This window comes from Nannobrachium achirus (genome assembly GCF_963921795.1).
Source record: "Nannobrachium achirus genome assembly, chromosome: 15".
NCBI classification, from domain to species: domain Eukaryota; kingdom Metazoa; phylum Chordata; class Actinopteri; order Myctophiformes; family Myctophidae; genus Nannobrachium; species Nannobrachium achirus.
The window spans coordinates 24724277-24746878 of record NC_137822.1 but is presented as its reverse complement, the minus strand read 5'-3'; the positions used below and the strand labels follow the sequence as shown (position 1 = coordinate 24746878).

The 22602-nt window shown below is 43.1% G+C and overlaps 1 protein-coding gene across 2 annotated transcripts in view; it reads right to left on the bottom strand.

The window, feature by feature from the left end:
* sardh (sarcosine dehydrogenase) overlaps window positions 1-22602 on the bottom strand; it is a 65265-nt gene that overhangs the window by 22521 nt on the left and 20142 nt on the right. For both annotated transcript variants that reach the window (XM_080743807.1, XM_080743806.1), the window contains exons 11-17: window positions 13537-13627; window positions 13299-13440; window positions 4537-4620; window positions 3927-4040; window positions 2835-2973; window positions 2510-2623; window positions 1784-1931 (exon numbers count right to left, since the gene is read on the bottom strand). In XM_080743807.1, the coding sequence (XP_080599933.1) occupies window positions 1784-1931; window positions 2510-2623; window positions 2835-2973; window positions 3927-4040; window positions 4537-4620; window positions 13299-13440; window positions 13537-13627 (832 nt within the window). The remainder of the gene's footprint in view (window positions 1-1783; window positions 1932-2509; window positions 2624-2834; window positions 2974-3926; window positions 4041-4536; window positions 4621-13298; window positions 13441-13536; window positions 13628-22602) is intronic.

The following is a 22602-nucleotide window of genomic DNA, read 5'->3' as shown; positions in this document are numbered from 1 at the left end:
CCGATCCACGCACGATGGGAACTGGACGAGCGCCCACGTTAACAGGTAGGAGAAGCCGGCAGTGAAAGACATAGAGAAATTAACGGGCTTTACGGCCGTAAACTACGAATGAGTTAACATGACAGGGTATAATTTCATTGTTTTCAAAGCCATGATGATAAACCACCACCAAAAAGACCACTAGAGTGCGCCATCGTAACACTAAAACCTTCAGAATAAACCATGTTTGAAGGATGGGTAGGTGACGTCGCTCCATTGATTCACAATGGGAGATCGGCGGCGCACCGTCTGTGCTCAATCCTGTTCAATTCGTGCTTGATCGTCTAAAACCACCATCGGTCTGGGCAACGGATCGTATACAGACGCCACGCACAAAATTTCCGAATCAAAATCCGACCTAGTGAAGCTGCGTAATGGACGATGGTTTGCATTGAGCCTAACGGCTAGCAGATGCTATTGTAAACAGACGAGGCCTGGTTTAGCGGTGACGTCATAATCGTATCCTTTTTTTTTCACGGTCTCGTGTTATAACCAGCTGAAGGTAAGGAAACCCATTTGCTCCGTCGAAATACCCAAATAAATGCGTAAACAATGCTTTTATATAAAAGTCGATTAAAGTCGCTCGGCAGAGACGTCCATAATAACAATGTCGATCTGGGAGTCGATCGGCGAGTTTAATGTATGGGCTGGGAAACATAATTGCTCAAAATGGATAAACTTTTGCTGGCTCACGATTGACTGCAATACATTTTAATGAACCAGGGTGCTAGGCTGACAGGCTAAAAGTGTAGTTTTCAGTCTAGCCTAGAGGCATGTATAATAATAATAATAGACAGCAAAAGTTACATTGCCATCTAAAGCGTAATGACTTTGTTTATCCTTGCTGCCAGCAGCATAAAACTCTCTCTCCTGTTCTCAAGCTTGATAAAGTAAAAATGTTAATTTAACTGTAAAAATCAGAGTGTAAAAAATGGACGGTCTATTTTATACCCACTTAAATGAACACTGAGAATTTCTTTAAATAACCTATCCTGCCCACTGCCCAGGCATGTCCTGTCACCTTACGCCCAAAATTTGTTGAATCAGCAGTTTTTACAGTAACTACAGTACATCTTTGGGGACCAGCATTTTTTAATGATTTTATTTTTGCACCCAAAGGCTGAATTTTAAGCTACTATAATTAAGTGTGTGGTATCCCAGCTAGAAAGTCACAGTGTATTATTTCAATCTTTTTGCTCATTAAAAGAGACTGTGTCACCATGTGTCATGGTAGCGTCGTACAGAAATATATAATTACCTTAAGCCTATCTAAAACAAAGTTTTGATTCACTATAATAATAACTATGCCAATTTTAGTTCCTAAAATAAGCTTTGACAACCAAATCCCCTCGCTTACTTATTACTCCTCTATCCTGTCTCCTCAATCCCCCCTTTCATTAACACCCATTCTCTTTTCATTCCTCTTTATTTATTCTCCCTCTCCCTCCCCTCCCTCTCCCTCCCTCCCTCTCTCTTTCCCTCATCCTTCTCTTCCTTTGTGCAATATCTCGAGTTCCCTCATTATCCACAACTCTTTGTTCTTGGATTCATAAATCCTCTTAGTACATAAGTCTTTCCCCACCTGGACAATAATCACACCTACTGTATGTTATCTGGTTTATATATTTTAGCGCAAGGCTAGTAGAACAAACCTTTCATCGCCAGCAAAGCTTATTCTGTTTCACTTTTTCTTTTTTTGAGTTGATTTTGAATGATTTGACGTCTGGCCCCATCCCTTGCCCACCTTTTGGGTCCCTGGACGCTGATCATGCCCATGTCTTCAGAATGGTCCGTCAGTTGGCAGTGGAGGCCATGGTCCTGTAGAACGGTTCTGATGTGGTTCCAGTTGTGTTCAGCCACACCCCCTCCAATCGCCAGGTAGTAAGCATCGCCTAGAGGAAGGTGGATAATGAACATGTGTCCATCCATCCATCTTCAACCGCTTATCCGAATATTGATTATACCCACTAGTATTCATTGGGTTGGTTAACAAAGGTAATGACGGATGCCTGGGCAACATAATTTCTGATCGCACAGACGCACACCCAAAGCCTTATTTATTCCCAGAGATAATGAGAAAATATAATTTTATCAACACAGCTACCATGTTTGACTTGCTGAAGCCAGAGTTATTCTTAGTTGCGCACCAAAATAGCAATCTACAAGCTGACAACGTATCACAGTGCAACGCCTTGTGAGCTTGTAGATTGGCTATTTCTGGTTTGTGACTCCCATGCACAACCAAGTATAAATCCAGCTGGTTTGACTGCTGATTGTTCAGCTACCATCATATCAGAACAGTTACCAGGATCATTCTCTCAGTCCTTTTACCAATATCGTCACCCAGCAAATAAAGGCTGGGTATGGGATAAATACAATTTTAAGGGGTATCTGTAATAGATTGAGAGAGAGAGTGAATATTCAACACAATATATCCACCCACATACACACACTCTTAAGAGTCTCTTACCATTGGACTCTGGTGCCAGGGGCAGATTGGCAGTGCCAGGCTCCAGTCTGCTCACAGTGAGGTCAGCCTCCACCCCTCCCATCTTGTTCAGCATGCAGGTATACACCGTGGAGCCTGGAACACACACACACAGGCACACATGTGCACACACGCACACGCACACACACACACACACACACACACACACACACACACACACACACACACACACACACACACACACACACATGCTCACACCCACAGAGACACACACAATGGTTGGTTGGTTGGTTGTGCACACATCACCTTTCTCAAGGATTTACTCTGCTGTGGGAGCTAGACTGACCTGGCTTTTTGTTGACGTCAGCGGTGAAGAGCCAATCGGCAGCTTTTTTGGCGTCTGGTCCAGTGAGGTAGAACTTACCAAAGTAGGACATATTAAACACGGCCACACCATGTCTGCATGACAGACACTCACTCTTAATCTGGAAGACACAGGAAAGGAGCAGAAGGAGAACTTAAAATAATGACACCTCCATATAGTAGCCTAAGGCCAGTCCCTTCCGGTATAGTGAATTGATAAGATAAAGTTAGTGTATATTAACGGAGGCTCATCTCCATTATCTTTAACAATGATAAAAGAGTGCTGTGCACTCAATGCCTTCTACACCTTCAAAGAAGGCATAACTTCGGGCGGCCATAGCACAATGGGCAGAGAGGCCCTGAGCCAGACAATTAACCCCTAGTGCTCCCTCCTGCGCTCAAGTCTGACTACTAGGGCAGCACTGAGTTGGGTAAAGCTGAAAACAGAATTTCCACCAGTGGAAATTCAAATAGATGAAATATGTCTAATTATGTATAATTAGTATAGCTTTTCATAAAATGTATGTAAAAATACTATTGTGTGAGCGAGCATGCGTTGAGGTGCTCTCTTGGCTCAGACACACCTGCGTGAGGCGTTCTGGTGAACTGAACTGACACTTTCCTGAGGCACAGTGGTAATCTTCTCCTTGACTGTTTGTGTATTTGCTATGTTGGTGACTTGCTGAGTTAGAGAGATGCGATGGCACTCAATAGGTGTCAAGATGATTTACGCCATCTGCCAATTTACGCTGAATTACCTTTTCCATATCAAGCAATAATAAAATATTGATCCAATTGATGTTCACGATACAGTGTATCACCCAGGACTAAGTGATACGTTGGTTAGATTCTATTCAATAAACAGATCTGCGCTTTAGGACATTATATGTGTTATATGCTCTGCCACTACAGTTGTATAGTGTGCTGACCAAAGACCTTATGTAAGTTATCAGTTTTTCTGGCTGCTGCCCAAAGCTTTCACCTGTGTCTAACTTGGTTTCGTAGAGGACTTGGAATAGAAAGCAATCAATAGGCACATGTAAACTGAAGCACAAACACACACACACAATCTTACCACTTCGTGATGTGGAGGGAAGTCAAAGGTATATTCTTTTCCCAGAAGATCATTGTATTTGTGGTTCACATTCCTCTCGGTGTCATAGGCCCCATAGTAATCATAGCTCAGAACCTGCAGTTGAAAGGAGATGAAAATAGGAAATAAAGACAGCTCTGCTGGTCATTATGTCACACTGTCATACTCCAATCAGAGCTCATGCTCTCTAAGGGACCTTTAAATATGGCTTGCATTCACTATAGCTCTGCTCATCTTGCTGCCAGCTTTGCATCTGCTGCTGCTTAGCTGCCTCCTCCACCCCAGCCTCCACCTTTTGATCAGAGTCTGGCATAGGCTCAAATACCTCTGATGTATGACTGCTCATTCAAGCTAATATGTCAATGTATTGCTATTGTACCGCTATAGTAACCTTATGGGGGTTTTGCTTAACGTTCGCAGATTTTGCCTTGAAAAACTTCAGGGAACATCTTTGAAAGCGGAGCCCTTTAACGCCAAGTCAACTGTATTCCATTTGCTGCAATAAATGGTTAAATCTTACTTTGATGTGAGTGTTCCTGACTAAGTGCAAGTGTGTGTGTGGGGGGGATTGCGTGTTCTTCTCGTCTCTTACAGGAGCAGGTGCCTCTTTGTTGAACCATCCTGGTCTCTCCCAGCCGTGTCTCTCCTGGAACACGCAGCCCTGCTCTGTCAGCACCTACAGCCCACAGACAAGAGAGAGAGAGAGAGAGATTTACAGTACCATTTAACACAGGGGTCTTCAACGTTCTTAGGCCAAGGACCCCTTAGTTGAGAGAGAGATGAAGCAGGGACCCCCACAACCTGTTCATAGATTCTATATAGTGTCATTGTTTGACAGCACAATCATCAGTGTATCTTGGAATCATGTTAATTTCTGTTTTCAGATATTTAACCACTTGAACCGTCAATACTTGACAATAAACTTGACCTGTCACTCTGTACTTAGTCTGCTCTTTTTCTCCACTACAACCAAAGCGCTTTGCCAAAAATAGCCGATCTACAAGCTCACAACGCCTCGCGCTGTGAGGCGTTGTGAGGTTGTAGATCTGCTATTTTTGGCAAAAGTTCTCAGAATATGGACGCTAGGGTTCAAGTGGTTAATATAAACAAGGAGAAAAAAAAAGATTCACTTAAAGATTTGGAGGACCCCCTGTAGTAACTCTGGGGACCGGACCCCCTGTTGAAGTAGCCTGGCGTTGCTCAGACTAATTCCTCACTGCGTGTTAGGGGGTGGTGTTGTGCAGTCTGGTTTATTAACCAGGCTACTGTTGAAGACCCCTGATTTAACATAATCAGGATGGTCACGGCACACTTTTTACAGCCGCAAATCCTATTCCTAATACATGTATACTTAAATAAACAATGTCCAAAACGAATAACGTATTACCTCTGACCAGGTAATTATAAGGTTCCGTTTCTCGTAGGATTATTTAGCACCTTCATGTGACAAGTGCCAAATAGAGAAATTACATTTTAGTACTCAATATCACCATGTTCTTCCACCTTTGTTCTTAACTCATACTCTGCAATCCCCGTCGAAACCGTAGATTTCCCACTGTACCGCGGTGCCATGCCCGTAGATCCCGGAAGTTTAATTAGCTTTAATCATTATGAAAGGATTAAAAGTATTATCGCTGATTTTCGCTGATTCTGGCTCTTTAGGCCCGCCCCTTAACTGTATCCTGCCGTATTTCCGTTCTGGACCGGATCTAGCTTTCCGTATCCTGTCTGAGCCTGGGCCATAGTCCCGCCTCCATTCGTTTACATTGTAACAGAAGAGAAAGCTACTCGGCGATGGAACGCTCGTTTTTCAATCCGATTTTTGCGTTTGGAAACTTTGATCCAGTCTCTACACGCCTGGATTATGATCCCCGCACATATCGTGCGTTTTGTGCGTGAACGTGTCCACGTGTTACCATAGCGCACAGTTGGCTTTTTTCAATGTTTTTTCATGTAAACACTGGCGGATAAGCAGGAATACAGCGTGGCAACGGATATGTCTATTTCAATGGGGGGTTTTTTATTCGAAAGCTTGTCATCGAGTCTACACGTCTACTAGATGAGTCGCGCACAGATTGTGCACGATGCGTGCGCGTGCCCACGTTAAAAGGTAAGGACAATTTGGCAGCTGCTTACTACAGCTATGTTTAAAATGGCAGCAAAATTGTTAAAATAGAATCACCATACTGTAGATGAGTCAAGACTGAATTCGCTGTCCAAAAATCTATATCTTTTAAGGAATTATTTTAAAATTATAATTAAATTGTTGCATGCGTCCCGGCAGCTAATTATAGATTTATTTTAGGGCAGTCTGTAGAAAAAACAAACAAACAATTTAACAGCTCACCACCCTACTTGCCTACAGTCTGTAGGTAGGATAATGCTATGTTCTCCACCTTGCTAGCAGTCTCCTGCCAAAGCTTCCCACACCGAGCTATAATTACATCCATGTTCCTGAGGTGGAGAGAACACGTGGGCACTGGTGTCAGGCATGGCCTTTTTATGTTCTAAAATGATCACATCTCACTCGCCTAAAAGTAGACCGTCTCATTATTTGTACAGGGCCAAGCTTCTCTGGCATCCATCAACACCTGACGCATCTGTTGCTGCTGCGTGCTGCTGTTCGCGTTGTTTTGGCCTTTGCTGCAAACCAGGGTTAATTCTTATGTTTAAATCAGAGGTCTTCAACGTTTTGCCAAGGACCCCTTAGCTGAGAGGCAGATAAAGCAGGGACCCCCACAGATTTGGGCCCCGGACCCCCTGTTGAAGAACCCTGGTTTAAATTAAATTAGTTCTACTGGATCTCTTCTCCACCAGCCCCCTCCCTAACATTTTAGTCTAGTTTCAATTTGTTGACGAAATTGTACGCATATTTAGTCATCAGTCACGAAATGAACACCGCTGCAAACCCATAATACGTACATAGCATCGTGACTACGTACCAGCCATCGCAAATATCTTGAACAAACCAAATTCTCACAAATAACTAGTTAGACGCCTCAGGGCGACAAGCCCTAAAGGGTGAGGTCGCACCATCTGGTCAGTGATGTATATCGGACCAGTTACCCATATATGGAGACCCCTGGTACCCCATATATATCCATGTACTGTATATGGAGATATGCTGTGAGAGCCCAAACATGCTTACTCAGTTATTCGTTATGTGAAAGACCTATGACGTCTATGACATCTGACATCATACAGTACATACAATCCATTTTATGCCCATACATGGCGATCCCTGTCTGTAGAACCACACACACACACACACAGATATGGGCTGTCTTATTATCCATATATGGATTCTGTTAGTGTGGTATGTGGCCGATGTGGCCTCCATATATGGGCATTCCCAAATGAAGTCCTGTTAGATATGGGCTAAATATTGATGACATCAGGGATCTCCAATTCTGTTAGTGTGGTTCCCCTGACATCACAGTGACGTCAGAGCATGATGTCAGAGCGGCAAACCCATAGATGGTAAAAAAAAGAAAGTGTACACGTCCAGACGGACGGTGTCAGCATGTGCCGTTTCACATACTAAACTGCGACCTTTGGTCGCAATAAATAGATTTCAACCCCCCACACCCATCCCTCCAAGTACAACCCCATAAATACACATTCCTCCAAGTCTCTAGGCTGGTTGCTAGGTGATGGTCCTCACTGAGTGATTAACAGGGTTGCAGTGGGCCGGCCGCAGGTTGGATTGACCCCGGATTGCAGGGGCTGTGCTTTCCACCAAGCTATCGCCTCTCAGCAGGGGAGTCGCACCAAATTCTGGGCCCTGGGTACTTTAAATATTGAAAAATAGCAGATATACAAGGTCACAGCGCGGCACCAAGTGCCGCGCTGCGAGCTTGTAGATGTGCTATTTTAGAAAAATAGTGAAAATGTGTGCAAGTCTTTGAATGTTTCAAATCCTTCTAAGGTTTTTTGAAAAACCTATATTTCTATGTCAGTGGTGCTCAAACCTTTTCATGTTAAGGACCCCCAACATTATATGTATTTGGCCACAGACCCCCATCTCAATATATTTAGTTCCAGGGACCCCCCAGAGGCAAAATTTTAGTTACAAATGTTTGCTTAAAAAATACATATATTCCAAGATTTGGACCCATTCCCACGACTTTTAAAAAATAGCAGATCTACAAGCTCGCAGCGCGGCACTCGGTGCCGCACTGTGAGCTTGTATATCTGCTATTTTTCAATAGCTAAAGCATAAAATAATTCCAGGCCCCTCCACCTTGGGCCCTAGTAACTCAGTCCCCTTGTGACGCCCCTGCCTCTCAGCCAGAGAGCAGTCGTTTGAGGCTCTTCATAATGACAATGCACTCCGGCGAGCTGGTTACAAAGCTAGCGTCATAATTATACAGGAGCATCACAATAACTGGCCTTCCATTGGTTGCCATGCAAATAAGGGCCATTTTATCAGACCGAGAAAACTGTGACGCAGGCAAATATCCATAGTCTTTGCATAACAACATCACACATCACACACAGCGCGATAAGGGATAATGCATAGGTACTTTGCGAAATCTTGTAGAATGACTGATTGTCACTATCCGACTCATTTCCCTCGGGCATTGCACTCACTAAACCTGTGAGCTCAGCTGAGGTCTCAGGTTCACTTCCTTGCAAAATCATAAGAAAGCGCCTCTGGTTTTCTAAAGCAATATTTATACTTATTTGTGCGGCTGGTGTTGCTGCGCAAGTAAATATACAAAAAGCCAATCTGCAAGCTGTACAATCTACAAGCTCACAACACATACAATCAACATCTAAAGCTCAGCATCTACAATCTCGCATTGCAAAAACACATTGCAGTGCACGCAGCGTAGTGAGCTTGAAGATGTGCTATGTATGTATTATAAGCCCTTACAGATGAAACGGTCCTCGGCTGACAGAATGGATCTCACTGGAGTTCCGTCGATGCCGACTGTTAATGCAGTTAATTTGACAGTGATGCACTTAGAAACACGATGCGTTACCATTGACTATGCAATCATAGTGTATGCGAACATTTACGGTTAAATGAAGCATGGGACAGAAAATTACCACAAAGTGGGTCATTATAGCGTTGAATAAAGGGATAGAGTGCCAGAGAACAGAGGAAGGATAGAAGTGGAACGACGTTTAGGTCTAGGCTAGAACGTCAAGGCCAAATGGCTCGTTTAGAGTCATCTTGGCAGGGATCACAGTAATAAACGACCTAGCTGAGAGATGCTAGGTTCCCGCTGTGCAAGCCTGAATCAGCTCTTTGCCTCTAGATTTGCAGGAAAAAACACAGAGAGAGGGAAACAAGAGCAAGCGGGAGGGAGAGAGACAAGTAGAAGAAGCAACAGGGGAATAAAAAGCGATGTTAAATAAATCACAAGAAGCATGCTGTGCTGTGAGCAAGAAGTGTGGTCAGTCGCTGTATTTTTGTAAACACATAAATAGCTTTCTGTTAAACAGTATCTTAGCAACAACGTTGCAGTCGGGCAGAACCCTCATACGTGTCTCCAACCTTTTATGTGTTTTCGAAAATTGATGCCCGGGCCTACTTCATCATACAAGAGTGTCGAACAAAGGTAGAGAAAATAACAGATCTACAGTCGTTTATTATGAGCTTATAAATATGTCTATTTTGAAAAATAATAAAAAAAAAAAAAACCAAATGAACAGTTTTGGACTTAAAGGTTTCCACCCAACAGCAACAAAGTGTAAAACCAATCCACATCTTACATGATGGTCATAGTCAGGGTTCCATTTGCTGGAGGGTATAGGGGGAAATGAATACATGCTTTTGCTTTTCATATCTACCCCCTTGTCATCAACATTTATCGCCGGTTATGGTCAGACTTAAATGCATGCATTTCCTTTTTTTATATATATATTTTTTCGTATGATGATATCAGAATTTAATTTAAAAAAAAAGTATGTTAACGAATTTGGGCAAATTAAAAAAGAGAAAAGAAAATGCACCTGTCTTACCTCAGGTACTCTGGATAGTTATAAATATGTAAATAAAGTGTTGTTTTTATTGATCTATGTCTCTCTCTTTCCCTTGCCCCCCCCCCCTCTTCTTCCCTTCTCTTTTATGAAAATAACAAAAATCAACCACTAAACTTGACAATAATGTAGATTCTGAAGCAACATATTGTGAACTTGTAGATTGGCTATGTTCATTATGACCCTCCCCCCCTTCTTAATGAGCCTTATTTAAGTACGATATGAGCCATACATACACACTCACTCTCACACATCCACCAATAGATCATCTGAGAGCATATCTTCACCCACACAACCTGGGGTGTAATGGATAAGCAGTACCATTTATATGTAGATTTACCCTGTCATCGCATCACTTTCTCAATTAGCCAATCAGACGCAAAGGTTACCGAGGCTAATAGAAGCACGGGACCTGTGCTACTTCGCGTGCTTCTGTGAGTGCAGTATGTGAGTTTCTGCCTATCACACACACACGCAAGCATGCACGCACGCACGCACGCGGCTCCATTTAATCTTCATCATCACAATTTAACACCTGTCTGCCTCCGTTTCTGTCTTTGTTTCTCATTCTCTCACTGCACAAAGGAATTACAAAAGAACAGGGAACACAGAATATTGAATAGATCAGTGAATAAAGTTGTAATATAGCCTAGCTACCCTTCACAAAAAGGCAAATGTCTCTGTAATGACTGTAGCGCTTTGAGTTGTTGAACACATCCTTGTTCCTGTAATCCAGGAAAATGACTTTGACATTAAACTGTCACTCCCTGCCTCACTCTGTCTTCCTCTCTCTCTCTCTGTGCTGTCCTGTGAGTGAAACTTCAAGTTCAACGCAGATCATATAAGGACACAAAACTGGCTTCAGGAGCTATATCAACCATTTCAAATGAAATGGCTGTCATTTTATCAATTATGACTTTCTTTTGCCAGAAATGAGTGCGTTACATAAAATAATTGCATCCAACAAGCGCCTGCAGACTCGCTCAGTCTCCGCACTCACTCCCTGCCTCACTCAATCTTTCTCTCTCTCTCTCTCTCTCTCGGTGTGTGCTGTCCAACATACTTGGCTATTGCCTGACTATCACAGATGTGACTATACACACAAAAACGAACACAATCACTTCTGATGTGTGGGTGGGTCATGTTGACCAAGTCCTACAGTCATAAAGGTAAGGTGTTAAAAATATAGAGTAGAGATTAAAAGACAACAAGTCGTGTTTTATGCACAAATGGATCACATTAAATGGAGAACTGGTACCATCTAATCTAAGATACATTTTTGATTAATTATGAAAAGTAATAATTTTAGAAATGTTTTATTTCATCGACCAGAGACAAAACCTCTTGTTTGAAGGGGAAATGAGCCAGTTGGGTGCATCAACTAAAAACAACCATGATTTAACTTTTATTTTGGTGACACCAGCATAAAATAGTTTTTTTAAACCTGCAGGAAATGTCGAACAATTATGTCAAAATAAGATGAATGAGTCCTGTGTAAGCACCAAACACCACCAGGAAGCGAAACAAGAAGAATAAAAAATAAAACAATCAAAACAAGGATAAACATCGGAAAGCTTTTAAAAAGATGGCAAAGGGAACGAATGGACCCTGAATTGCAGGGTAAACACAAGTGAGGAGTTTGTCACCGAATGCTTTTTTTTTTCTAAACAGGCTGCCTCAGGCATATAGTAGGCAGGTAAAAGAAAATACAATCCCTCATGGGGAATTGGATTTGCTGCGTACAGTACAACAACAACAATAAACAGGTTGTGTTGAAGAATCCAATACAGCCCTGGGGGACCCTGGCCAACTAACCATATAGGGTTTAAGTCAGGGGTCTTCAACGTGTTCAGGCCAAGGACCTCTTAGCTGAGAGACAGATGAATCAGGGACATATTGTATAAATGTGTGATGCAGATTTTCATCGTGTTCGGGAGATAACATGAATCAGCTTCCCTGATTGGCCAAGCCCAAAACGGCTTAACTAATTGGCAGAGCTTTGCGTAACGCACTATAAATGGAACTGACGGTGGACAAAAGCCATAATATGGAAGAATGTGATAGAATAATGGCAGGCATTAGTGTTGGAATAGTGGACGGGCATCTTTATCAATTTCAAAGAGAAGTGGGTGAGAACAGGAGGAGCAGAATGGGACGTAGGAGACAGGAGGTCATCATAACATGTACTGTGTGATGACCATGTATTCCCAGCTTGCGTTGTTCACCACATGAATGGCCACGAGTAGGGGATAGATGTCTAGTATTGCATAATGCAGTGGTTCTCAACCTGGGGGTCCCCAGATGATTAACTTAATGTGCAACACTGTTTTCTCACTCAACAGTAAACAAACCAACATAAAGTTTAAGTGTATAGACTGGGTATATGCACATTTCTAAAGTGACAATTTAAGGAATCAAATGACAAATTAAACATTGGCCAAATTGTCAAATATTAGAGGCAGAAATTGTGAAAATAGCCGATCTATATGCTCACAACGCCTCGCAACAATTTCTAAAGTGACAATTTAACTCATTTAGTGCCACCCCTTTCACCACTAGAGGGCGCCCAGTGGCCAGAGAAAATCCCATAGAGATATGCTGGTATATGCAGAAGCCCTGCAGCCATGACTTGCCTGAACACTTTCCTTTGTGCATGACTGCATGTACAGGAAGAGGATGAAGTTAGCTTGAAGTTAGCTATTGGCTACCAAGCATTTTAGAAGCCTTATTTTCGTCAACTTAGCCATGATTAAACCTTGCACACCTCATGCATGGGAAAAAAACAGAGAAGAATGAGCTCTGAAAAATCCAATGCAATCCTGGATTGCATTGGAGTGGATTTGTGCAGTTTGTTCACAGCTTTCAAACAAAAAAATCCGATTGGAAATCCGTTCAGGCATTCTTGAGATAATCGCCATTATGTTTTACATGTTATGTAAACAAACATGGCTGCCCTGTATGTTAGATGGGGTTGTATGGGGGTGGAACATGCAAAATCGCGATTGAAATCATGTTCACCAGATTTGATGGGGTCCAAAAAAAAAAAAAAAAATTTCAAAAAATTTTTTTTCAAAAAAAAAAAAAAATTTTTTTTTTTTTTTTTTTATATCCCGAACTTGTTCGGGATAGGCACCCTGTGATACGATCATATATCCCGAACTAATTCGGGATAGGCACTCAATGAGTTAAGGAATCAAATGACAAATTAAACATTGGCCAAATTGTCAAATATTAGAGGCAGAAATTGTGGAAATAGAAGATCTTAACTCTTAATGCTTGTCAGGGTGGGGGGGTCTCCCAGTCAAAATATGATTATTTTGGGGGTCGCGGCCTGAAAAGAATGGAATCCAACTGGTCATTTACCTGGTGGAAAGGGTCCTTCCTCATATTGCGGCTGGCCAGCGGCTCATCATAGGGAAAGACGACAGAGTAATTCTTGGCATACGACTCGTGACTCCTTTCTCTGATCCAGAGGCTGTTGGCGGTCAGGGAGTTATGGAACCGCCTGAGAGAGAAGAGGGAGGAATGCGTTTAAAGTCGTTTATTTTCTTGTTGACATGACATGCTTTTTGGTTTACTGTGTGACTGAGTGCTGATGTACCTGATGTCATATCCATACATGTCCTTTTCTGGACGGCCATGTATAATCCAGTGGGCCAGTTCTCTACCGCAACCTCCACCCAGCATCATTCCTGCAACACACACACACACACACACAGGAATGTACACAGTAATGGGTTTTTCATTAACTCATTCGCTGCATTTTAAAAATGGCCACTTTCAGGCTGAACTGCCAAATTCTCCATATACTGCCATATAATCAATAATACACCACGTGTGTGCACGCCGTTCACAGCTTTCAAACAAAAAATTCCACTTTGAAAGCGTGGCACCGAGTGCCACATAATAGTGACATAATATTTCGTAGAATCCTGTGCCAAGGCAAAAGAAAGAGGAGAGAGAAGGCTGGACAGAGATGGAGAGTACAGTGGTTCTCAAACCTTTGAATTTCAAGGAAGTATTAGGCAGTGGACCCTCATTTGGTCCTAATTGTTATATCCGAGTGTTTATTTAATTCTGAGTGTGAATTATTTATTATTATTTTTGACCCCTTGATCCTTGCCTAAAAATCCTCCATCCATGGGGATTTCGCCTCACCAGCTCTACCCAATAGTTCCAACAGTTGGTTTATGTCACTCTATCAGACAATGAAAAAGAAAAAGAAAGAAAAAAATCAAACCTCGGTTCGAAGTGAAGCGGTGAACTTTTATTCTATGTGTTCTAGAGCAATGAACTCTGTGTTCTAGATCTATACATTCTTCCAATTCTGAATGAATGAATGATTTTATCTGGAGGGCCGAATTGTCATGTGAAGCTTGACCAATCCTCAAAGTATGGTCACATTGGACATTTTTTAATCATCCAATCATCAGACCGGGACGGACGATACACACATATTCTGGATGTACGGGACAGATTAAACCTGTTCATTCTGGACTGAAATGACCATATATGGACATGAACGGGACACAGATATTTTGGATGTACGGGACAGATAAACCCTGTTCATTCTGGACGGAAATGACCATATATGGACATGAACGGGACACACAAAGCCACTCCTTGGAAGCGGCTTTCACCGCTTCAAAAACACTGCTGGACTAAGTTGTTGCCTTTCAGCACTGCCCTCTTGTATTGTTCTAGGTGCTGCTAATGGCATAATTTGTGCCCATTGTGTGTGTGTTTGTTTGTACCATGCAGCCACGCGTGTATCGAGGACAGCATCAACATGCAGCAACACGACTAGTGCGTCCTTGCATTCATCTTTCATCCCTCCTTCTCTCCATCCCTCACCCACACTCTCTCATCACTTCAGTCGCGTACAGGAGCTGTCGCTCTGGGCCCCGCGCAGACGTATGAATGGAAAGACGGACGGACGGGACAGAAACGAGGGGGTGGGAGGGATGATGGAGCTCTCCCAAGACATCATTGAGACGCCCAGCAGGGGAGGTGACACTGATAAATGTCAGCCAAGATATTCACGCTGATGTATGGCTGCGTGAGAGGCCCCCATCATCTGCCTCCCACTCATCATGTTGTCATCCCTCTATCTGTTCCGTCTTTCACTCATTTCACCCAGCTCAATGTCTCTTTCTGTCATTGTTCTTTTGGGGTTTTTTGGGGTGGCAGATGCTTGTTCCTGTACATTTCTTCCATTGTCTACAGCAGGGGTCTTCAACAGGGGGTCCTCAGAATTACTACAGGGGGGCCTCCAAAACTTTGTGATAGAATCATTGTTTTAAAGTGACAACTTGAACCCTCAAATCCCTTTTCTGAGGAGAACTTTAGACAAAAATAGCAGATCTACAAGAGGTGTTGAGAGGCGTTGAGAGCTTGTAGATCGGCTATTCTCGGGAAATAGGATTGGTGTAGAGGTAATAAAGAGAAAACCAAGTACAGAGCTAAAGGTCAAGTTTACTAAAAACACAAATCCAACATAGAATGATGACAGTGCTGTCAAACAAGTCTGAGTCTATCTAATCTATGAAATCAATGAAAATCTCCATCAGACCTTTATACAATATGTAGAGGGGGTCCCTGCTTCATCTCTCTCTCAGCTAAGGGGTCCTTGGACTGTTACTAGACACCTTTACGAACACATTGGTAAGGAATTTATTCACAGGTTTTATTAATATCCCCTGACTACATGGCTAGATCTCTGATTAGCGCCGTCTTGCATCCCTCTGACTCTTTCCTTCCGCTGATATTTATAGAAATACCACCAGTGATTCAAATGTTTGCTTTCAAAGAGAGAACCCACTCTCTCAGTCCTTACCTCTCAGCTCCCTCCTCCCACCATCACCGTTTCTCAACACAGGGGTCTTGGAAATGTGTCCTTAACTCATTGAGTGCCAGCCTATCACCACTAGAGGGCGCCCAGTGACCAGAGAATAATAGAGATATGCTGGTAATGCATGCCCAAGCCCTGGAGCCCAAGCCCAAGCCCTACTTGCCTGAACACTTTCCTTTGTGCATGTACAGGAAGAGGATGAAGTTAGCTTGAAGTTAGCTATTGGCTACCAAGCATTTTAGAAGCCTTATTTTCGTCAACTTAGCCATGATTAAACCTTGCACACCTCATGCATGGGAGAAAAACAGAGAAGAATGAGCTCTAAAAAATCCAATGCAATCCTGGATTGCATTGGAGTGGATTTGTGCAGTTTGTTCACAGCTTTCAAACAAAAAAATCCGATTGGAAATCCGTTCAGGCATTCTTGAGATAATCGCCATTATGTTTTATATGTAATGTAAACAAAAATGGCTGCCCTGTATGTTAGATGGGGTTGTATGGGGGTGGAACATGCAAAATCGCGATTGAAATCATGTTCACCAGATTTGATGGGGTCCAAAAAAAAAAAAAAAAAAATTCAAAAAAAAAAATTTCAATTTTTTTTTTTTTTTTTTTTTTTTTTTAAAAGCCGAACTTGTTCGGGATCGGCACTCTACGATACGCTAATAAAGCCGAACTAGTTCGGGATTGGCACTCAATGAGTTAATGGGCACTTACGGGTGTATAACTTTGAAAGTACACAAACGGGTCCATTGTACCATTTACACACCCTCAGAAATGAATAAACCCTAGGATTTAACACTTGGGACCAAATGAGGATCCACAGCCTAATACTAATATAACGGGAGCCCTTGAAATTCAAAAGTTTGAGAACCACTGTACCCTATCCATCTCTCTGTTCATCCTTCTCTCTCCTCTTTTTTTTTTGTTGTCATGGATTGGTTGACATTATGAGTCATGTCCATGTCCTCTTTTCCTTGTCCTCGACTAAATAGTTCCCTCCATCACTCATAAATCCTTCTCTACTTTACTGGGGGATGGGAAGTTGGTGATTCAGCTTTATTCCTCTGTCTACTCTTCCTTTTGCTCACGCTATACCATCAGAGTAATCTGTGCATTACCCGTTAGCACAGTACTTGGAAGACGTCATTCCATATATGACGCACCAACCTGGGAGGGTGCTAGGATCTCCATATGGGCACAAAGCGTGAACGCACGCACGCACGAGAACACACACACACACACACACACACACACACACACACACACACACACACACACACACACACACACACACACACACACACACACACACACACACACACACACACACACACACACACACACACACACACACACACACACACACACACATTTATATCTATATATCAGAGACAGAGTGTGTGTGTGTGTATGTGTTCCTATCAAGCGGGGGGTAGATGTCTTGGGGCATCGTCGCTGTGCATTCACAGTGGGACATCCTTGTAGTTAATTATACAGTGTCTGTTGCTGGCTGTTCCACCAGCTCCATAAGAAAATGATCTCTGCTCCAATTTATGCTAAAAGACTGACAGACCAATGACTGGATTGCTGGAAGGATGGATAGATAGATATTTTTTCCATTTAATGTACTGGGAAAAAAATCAGTAACAGGAAATTACCATGTTTTCGTTAAACACATCCCACGTCATCTATACTATAATTTTGCGAATGTCTGTCTGTCTGTCTGTCTGTCTGTCTGTCTGTCTGTCTGTCTGAGTGAGTGTCTGAGTGAGTGTCTGTCTGTCACAGCGTTTCTCCTCAGTGGCTGGAGCAATTGATCTGAAATCGCATCACCATAAGCATATGAACACACCTGACATAACTGTGAAGCCCGTTTGTCACTTTCACAAATCGTATGCTGTATATTAGCATTTTTATGGTGTATCTACTATCTATTCTGCATCTAGCTTGAGGCACATCTATTCTGCATCTAGCATGAGGCAAAATGTTTAACCAGCTCTGTGTGTGTGTGTGTGTGCGTGCGTGCGTGCGTGCGTGCGTGCGTGCGTGCGTGCGTGCGTGCGTGCGTGCGTGCGTGCGTGTGTGTGTGTGCAGGCAGGCAGGTGTGTGTGCAGGCGGGTGGGCTGGCCCTCTTTCAGATGTTGTCATGTAGATCGGTACACAGTATCTCTGTAGCCTTTAAACGAACCGGGTATTTCTTACATTGATGCTCCTACATATTATCATGCAAGCACCAGAAAGTTACTTTCCATCCCTCATATACTGTGTGCACAGTGCACACCCCATAACCCACACACTGCACATCATTTCGGAGCTCATATCTTTGAACGGGTAAGGACTAGTATATATAAAAACACAACACTAAATGCAAGGAGAATGTGCATGAGCCCGAGTTTTGCTTTAGTGTGGCCAAGCACACTAAAGCAGACATGCATGCAACCCACCGTGTACGGTACGTAGGCTTGTCTGTGTGCCCAGATTATGCCCAGATATGGACACACACCCATATTATTATGGGGAGAGGGGGGCCTGTAGAGCCCACGCAATAACCCGGCCAATGTTGGGTACCGAAATCTGATAGTACACAACAGTTTTTGAAGACAGGGGCAATCTTTGCTAATGGCTAGAAGTCAGAATTAGACTGGGAAGGTACTTTAAACTTGGCATTGGCACAACTCATTACTGCGTGGCAAACCTTTACTTGATTTATCTGCTGAAGGTGACACATTGTTTTATTTTTCGAGGAAGAGGCTTTGGTGGACCTATAGTAACATTTCTCTTCTCTCTCATTGGCTGGGGTAGGAAGGCATTTTAAGCATAGAGGAAGATTTAAGAATATTATTGACATTAATTGTTATCTGAATAGACTGACTGAGACCGATGTTGACTTAATGTTTAACTTTAACATCCTGCATGTAGCCTATTTACAATACAAACACATTTACTCTTTACATAATTAACACTTGGGATGCCAAAAACGTCCAGGAACGTGATAAGGATTACCGCGGTGCAGCGCCACGGCCCCGTTATCATGTCCAGACCAGGGACGTGTTAACTGGTTACCATGGTAACCAGGTAAAGAGGTGCTGCAGCAGCCGCATGAGCGAAAAAACTTCAATCCCATGATGCATCTTGAAAGCTGCTGCTCCCTTCCTCATTCACATCTATTCTATCTGGGTTCGGTAAAATGGCTTTTTCTTCCCTTTGTTTTCCCACCTCGCTTGTTTGGTCAAGACAGTGCCATGTTCTATGGACTATATCTATTTGACTCATGCATCGCCGCAGTTGTATTTTTTCTTCTCCGTGTGAACGACAAGACGTTGAACGGCCGTAAATGGGGGCCGCCGCGCGCCGCCACCGCAAATCAGGTGAAAACAATAGGAAAATACATGGCAGTTAATCTACACTAGCAAGACGCATCAGGGCGACAAGCGACCTCACCCTAAAGGACGAGGTCGCGCCATGTCTTGGCCATCTGGCCAGTGATGTATATCAGACCAGTTACCCATATATGGAGACCCCTGGTACCCATATATGGAGATCCATGTACTGTATATGGAGATATGCTGTGATGCTTACTCAGTTATTCGTTATGTGAAAGTCCTATGATGTCTATCACATCCGACATCATACATACAATCCCGTTTATGCCCATTGCCCATACATGGAGATGTCTGTAGAACCAGCCACACATATGGGCTGTCTTGGCCATATATGGATTCTGTTAGTGTGGTATGTGGCCGTGTGGCCTCCATATATGGGCATTCCCATATGAAGTCCTGTTAGAAATGGGTTTAATATTGATGACATCAGGGAACTCCATATATGGGCAATTGGCATAAAAGGGATTCTGTTAGTGTGGTTCCCCTGACATCACGGTGAAGTCAGAGCGGCAAAGCCACAGACCGTACAATGGTGTACACGTCCAGACGGACGGAGTCTCAGCATGTGGCGTTTCACATACTAATCTGCGACCTTCGGTCGCAATTATTTATGGCAAAACTATGGCAGCCCAAATGTTAAATAAAAAATTAGAGTAATTCCCACCACTGTTAACTGTGCTGCAGCCTGCCAGCGCTGTTCAACATGGTGGGAAACATGTGGATGATCTGAATCTCATCCATGTGCGTCATGCTGATAACATAAGATCTCCCCAGGGCGTCCTTGACGACGTTGATCGCCGGCTACTCAGCAATCTAAATCCATCAAGGTGCAAAACCATTACGGTGAAATGAATGGACACCCACCTCCCCCCATTCTTCTGTTCCTGTATGGCCGGCAGCTACAGTACCGCCACGTGACTTGGATTCCTAATACAGTCACGTAAATGTCGCACACACCACTAAATGGGAGCCATTTACATTGATGCCGTGGTAAAGAAAGCCAACATCAAGCTATATATCCTGAGGAGCTTGAGAAGGCCTGGAGTGACAACCTCAGAACTGCCAACAATATATACTGATTATGTCTGCCCCACGAGAGGAGCTTATCTATCACGCCCCCAGGCTCGCGATGCAGATAAACTTCAACTAAAGTACCAATTATGATGAACTACAACTAGCAACCCTTATCTAATGTAATATTGCATATAATTATACTATTAAAACACACCTAATACACATAACTAGCCTGTGATTTACAATAGGGGGTATGCGTGTTACATCATCATCATCATACCCGGAGGTTATGCAGGAACGCCTACTGAGTGAGTGGCAAAAAACTACTTTCTGGCCTTGACAGCCCATACATCCAAACAGAAAAGTCCTATCTGATTGCATTAAATGACCGGCTTAAACAACGTTAAACTCACTTTTCCACTCCATTTGCCATTCACTTTATGCATGCGCAGAGTTATAGAGCTATTTACTGAAGAACTATTTCAGCTTTTATTTACACGTGACCCACTGCACGGACGATTTCTCCCTTCACCTCCCTTCTACATCGCGACCCTGTTGGCAGTGGTGTAAAGTAACTAAGTACATGTACTTAAGTAATGTACTCAAGTAACATTTTGAGATATTTGTACATTACTTGAGTATTTACAATTTCCAATACTTTTACTTCTACTCCACTACATCTCGGATCGAAATATTGTACTTTTACTCCACTACATTTATTTGAAAACTTTGGTTACCAATTACTTTTCGGATATAAGTTATAATATTTTTAAACATACATTAACCACTTTAGCCATGTTTTATACCTAGGTTGTTTGAAAATAGCCGATCTACAAGCTCACAACGCACCCCACACTGAAGTATCTACTGGGAACCTGTAACCGGCTCCGTCAGACCAGATGGGAGCATATTCACTAATGTGCCTGCAGAATCACATTGGCAGGGCATAATCCAGTTGTGTAGATGCACAGTGGGAGGGATTTAGTCCTGCATCTTCAGGATTCCCCCTTCAGAAACTCACCAGAGGAGATATGGCCAATCGACAAACCAGAAGCAGCACGCAGCTACAGATCCCCAGAACAAAAACTAACAGATGCGAGAAATTCACCTATCCCATTCCTCACAAGTAATTTAAATGCCATATTATATAGAATGTACATTTTAAACCATTATTGTTTGTGATTATTCATGTGCAGATTTACACAGACAGTGTGAAGAGGGTGTTTTTAAATACAGATACTGTAAATAAACAAAACAAAACTTAATCTTATAGCCTTAATAATACTGACTTGACAGACTGACTGACTTCATTAGATAGAGAGTAGAGAGACAGGAAAACAGAGAGAGGGGAGACTTGCAAGACACAACTTACGAGCTACAGTATGGTGTGTGCACTAACTGGCTGAGCCACCTTGCAGGCACCCCAAAGACCATCAATCTGGCAGACTGACCCACGCAGACAGTTTGACAGACAGACGGATTAAGAGGATAAGAACAGCAGAAGTGAATCAGCGATGAGACACAGATCCTACCTCAGGAGGTCAGATTGGGAGACCTTGGTGTTAAAAGTTGCTCCTGCCCGCACAGACTACACACATTGAATAAATCTACCATACTGAACGAATACATGAATTAATTAACATTACCACGGGGCGCCTGCTGGCCTACTGGTCCAGGCGCATACCACTTAGGCATTGCCACATAGGCATGGATGCCTGGCGGCGTCGCCGGTTCGATTCCCGATCTGGGCGACCTTTGCCGCATGTCACTCCCCATCTCTCCCCCCATTTCCTGTCAGTCTACTGTCCTATCAATAAAGGCATAAAAGCCCAAAAACAAATCTAAAAAAAAAAGACAAGTGAGTTCGTCTGTGAAGACACACACACACACACACACACACACACACACACACACACACACACACTCGCCTCGCTCTGACTTTCTCTCTCTCTGTGTGTGTTGTCCAAACAATCTTTCTGGTTGGCACTGGGCAAAGGCAAGAGAGAGCTCTAACCCAGTTCCAGAACTCTGATGTTCGACCCAGTGTTCATACAGTTCCAGTATTTGGATCAAACAGAGTTTAGGAACGATGTCAAACTTCTGTTCAGACACAGCACAGACCACTAGGTCAGTGTTCCGTACTGTTCAGGACGTCTGACCCAGTGTTCCGTAATGTTCCAGTCTTAACACTGCCAGGGACTCAGTCTGCCCTTCATATTTATCCCCTCCTTCCCCTTGTCATACCACTGAGACACTGAGGTTCGCACTGTCCGTCTTGCTGGCACAGCTGCCCACCTCTTCCTGTATGCACAACCACTCTCGCCATTTCCCCTCTCATTTAACTTGTCTGTGACACAGAGTGATTGGGGGGTGTCTTTTGTGTATGAAGGAAACAGAGGTTGAGTGTGTGTGTGTG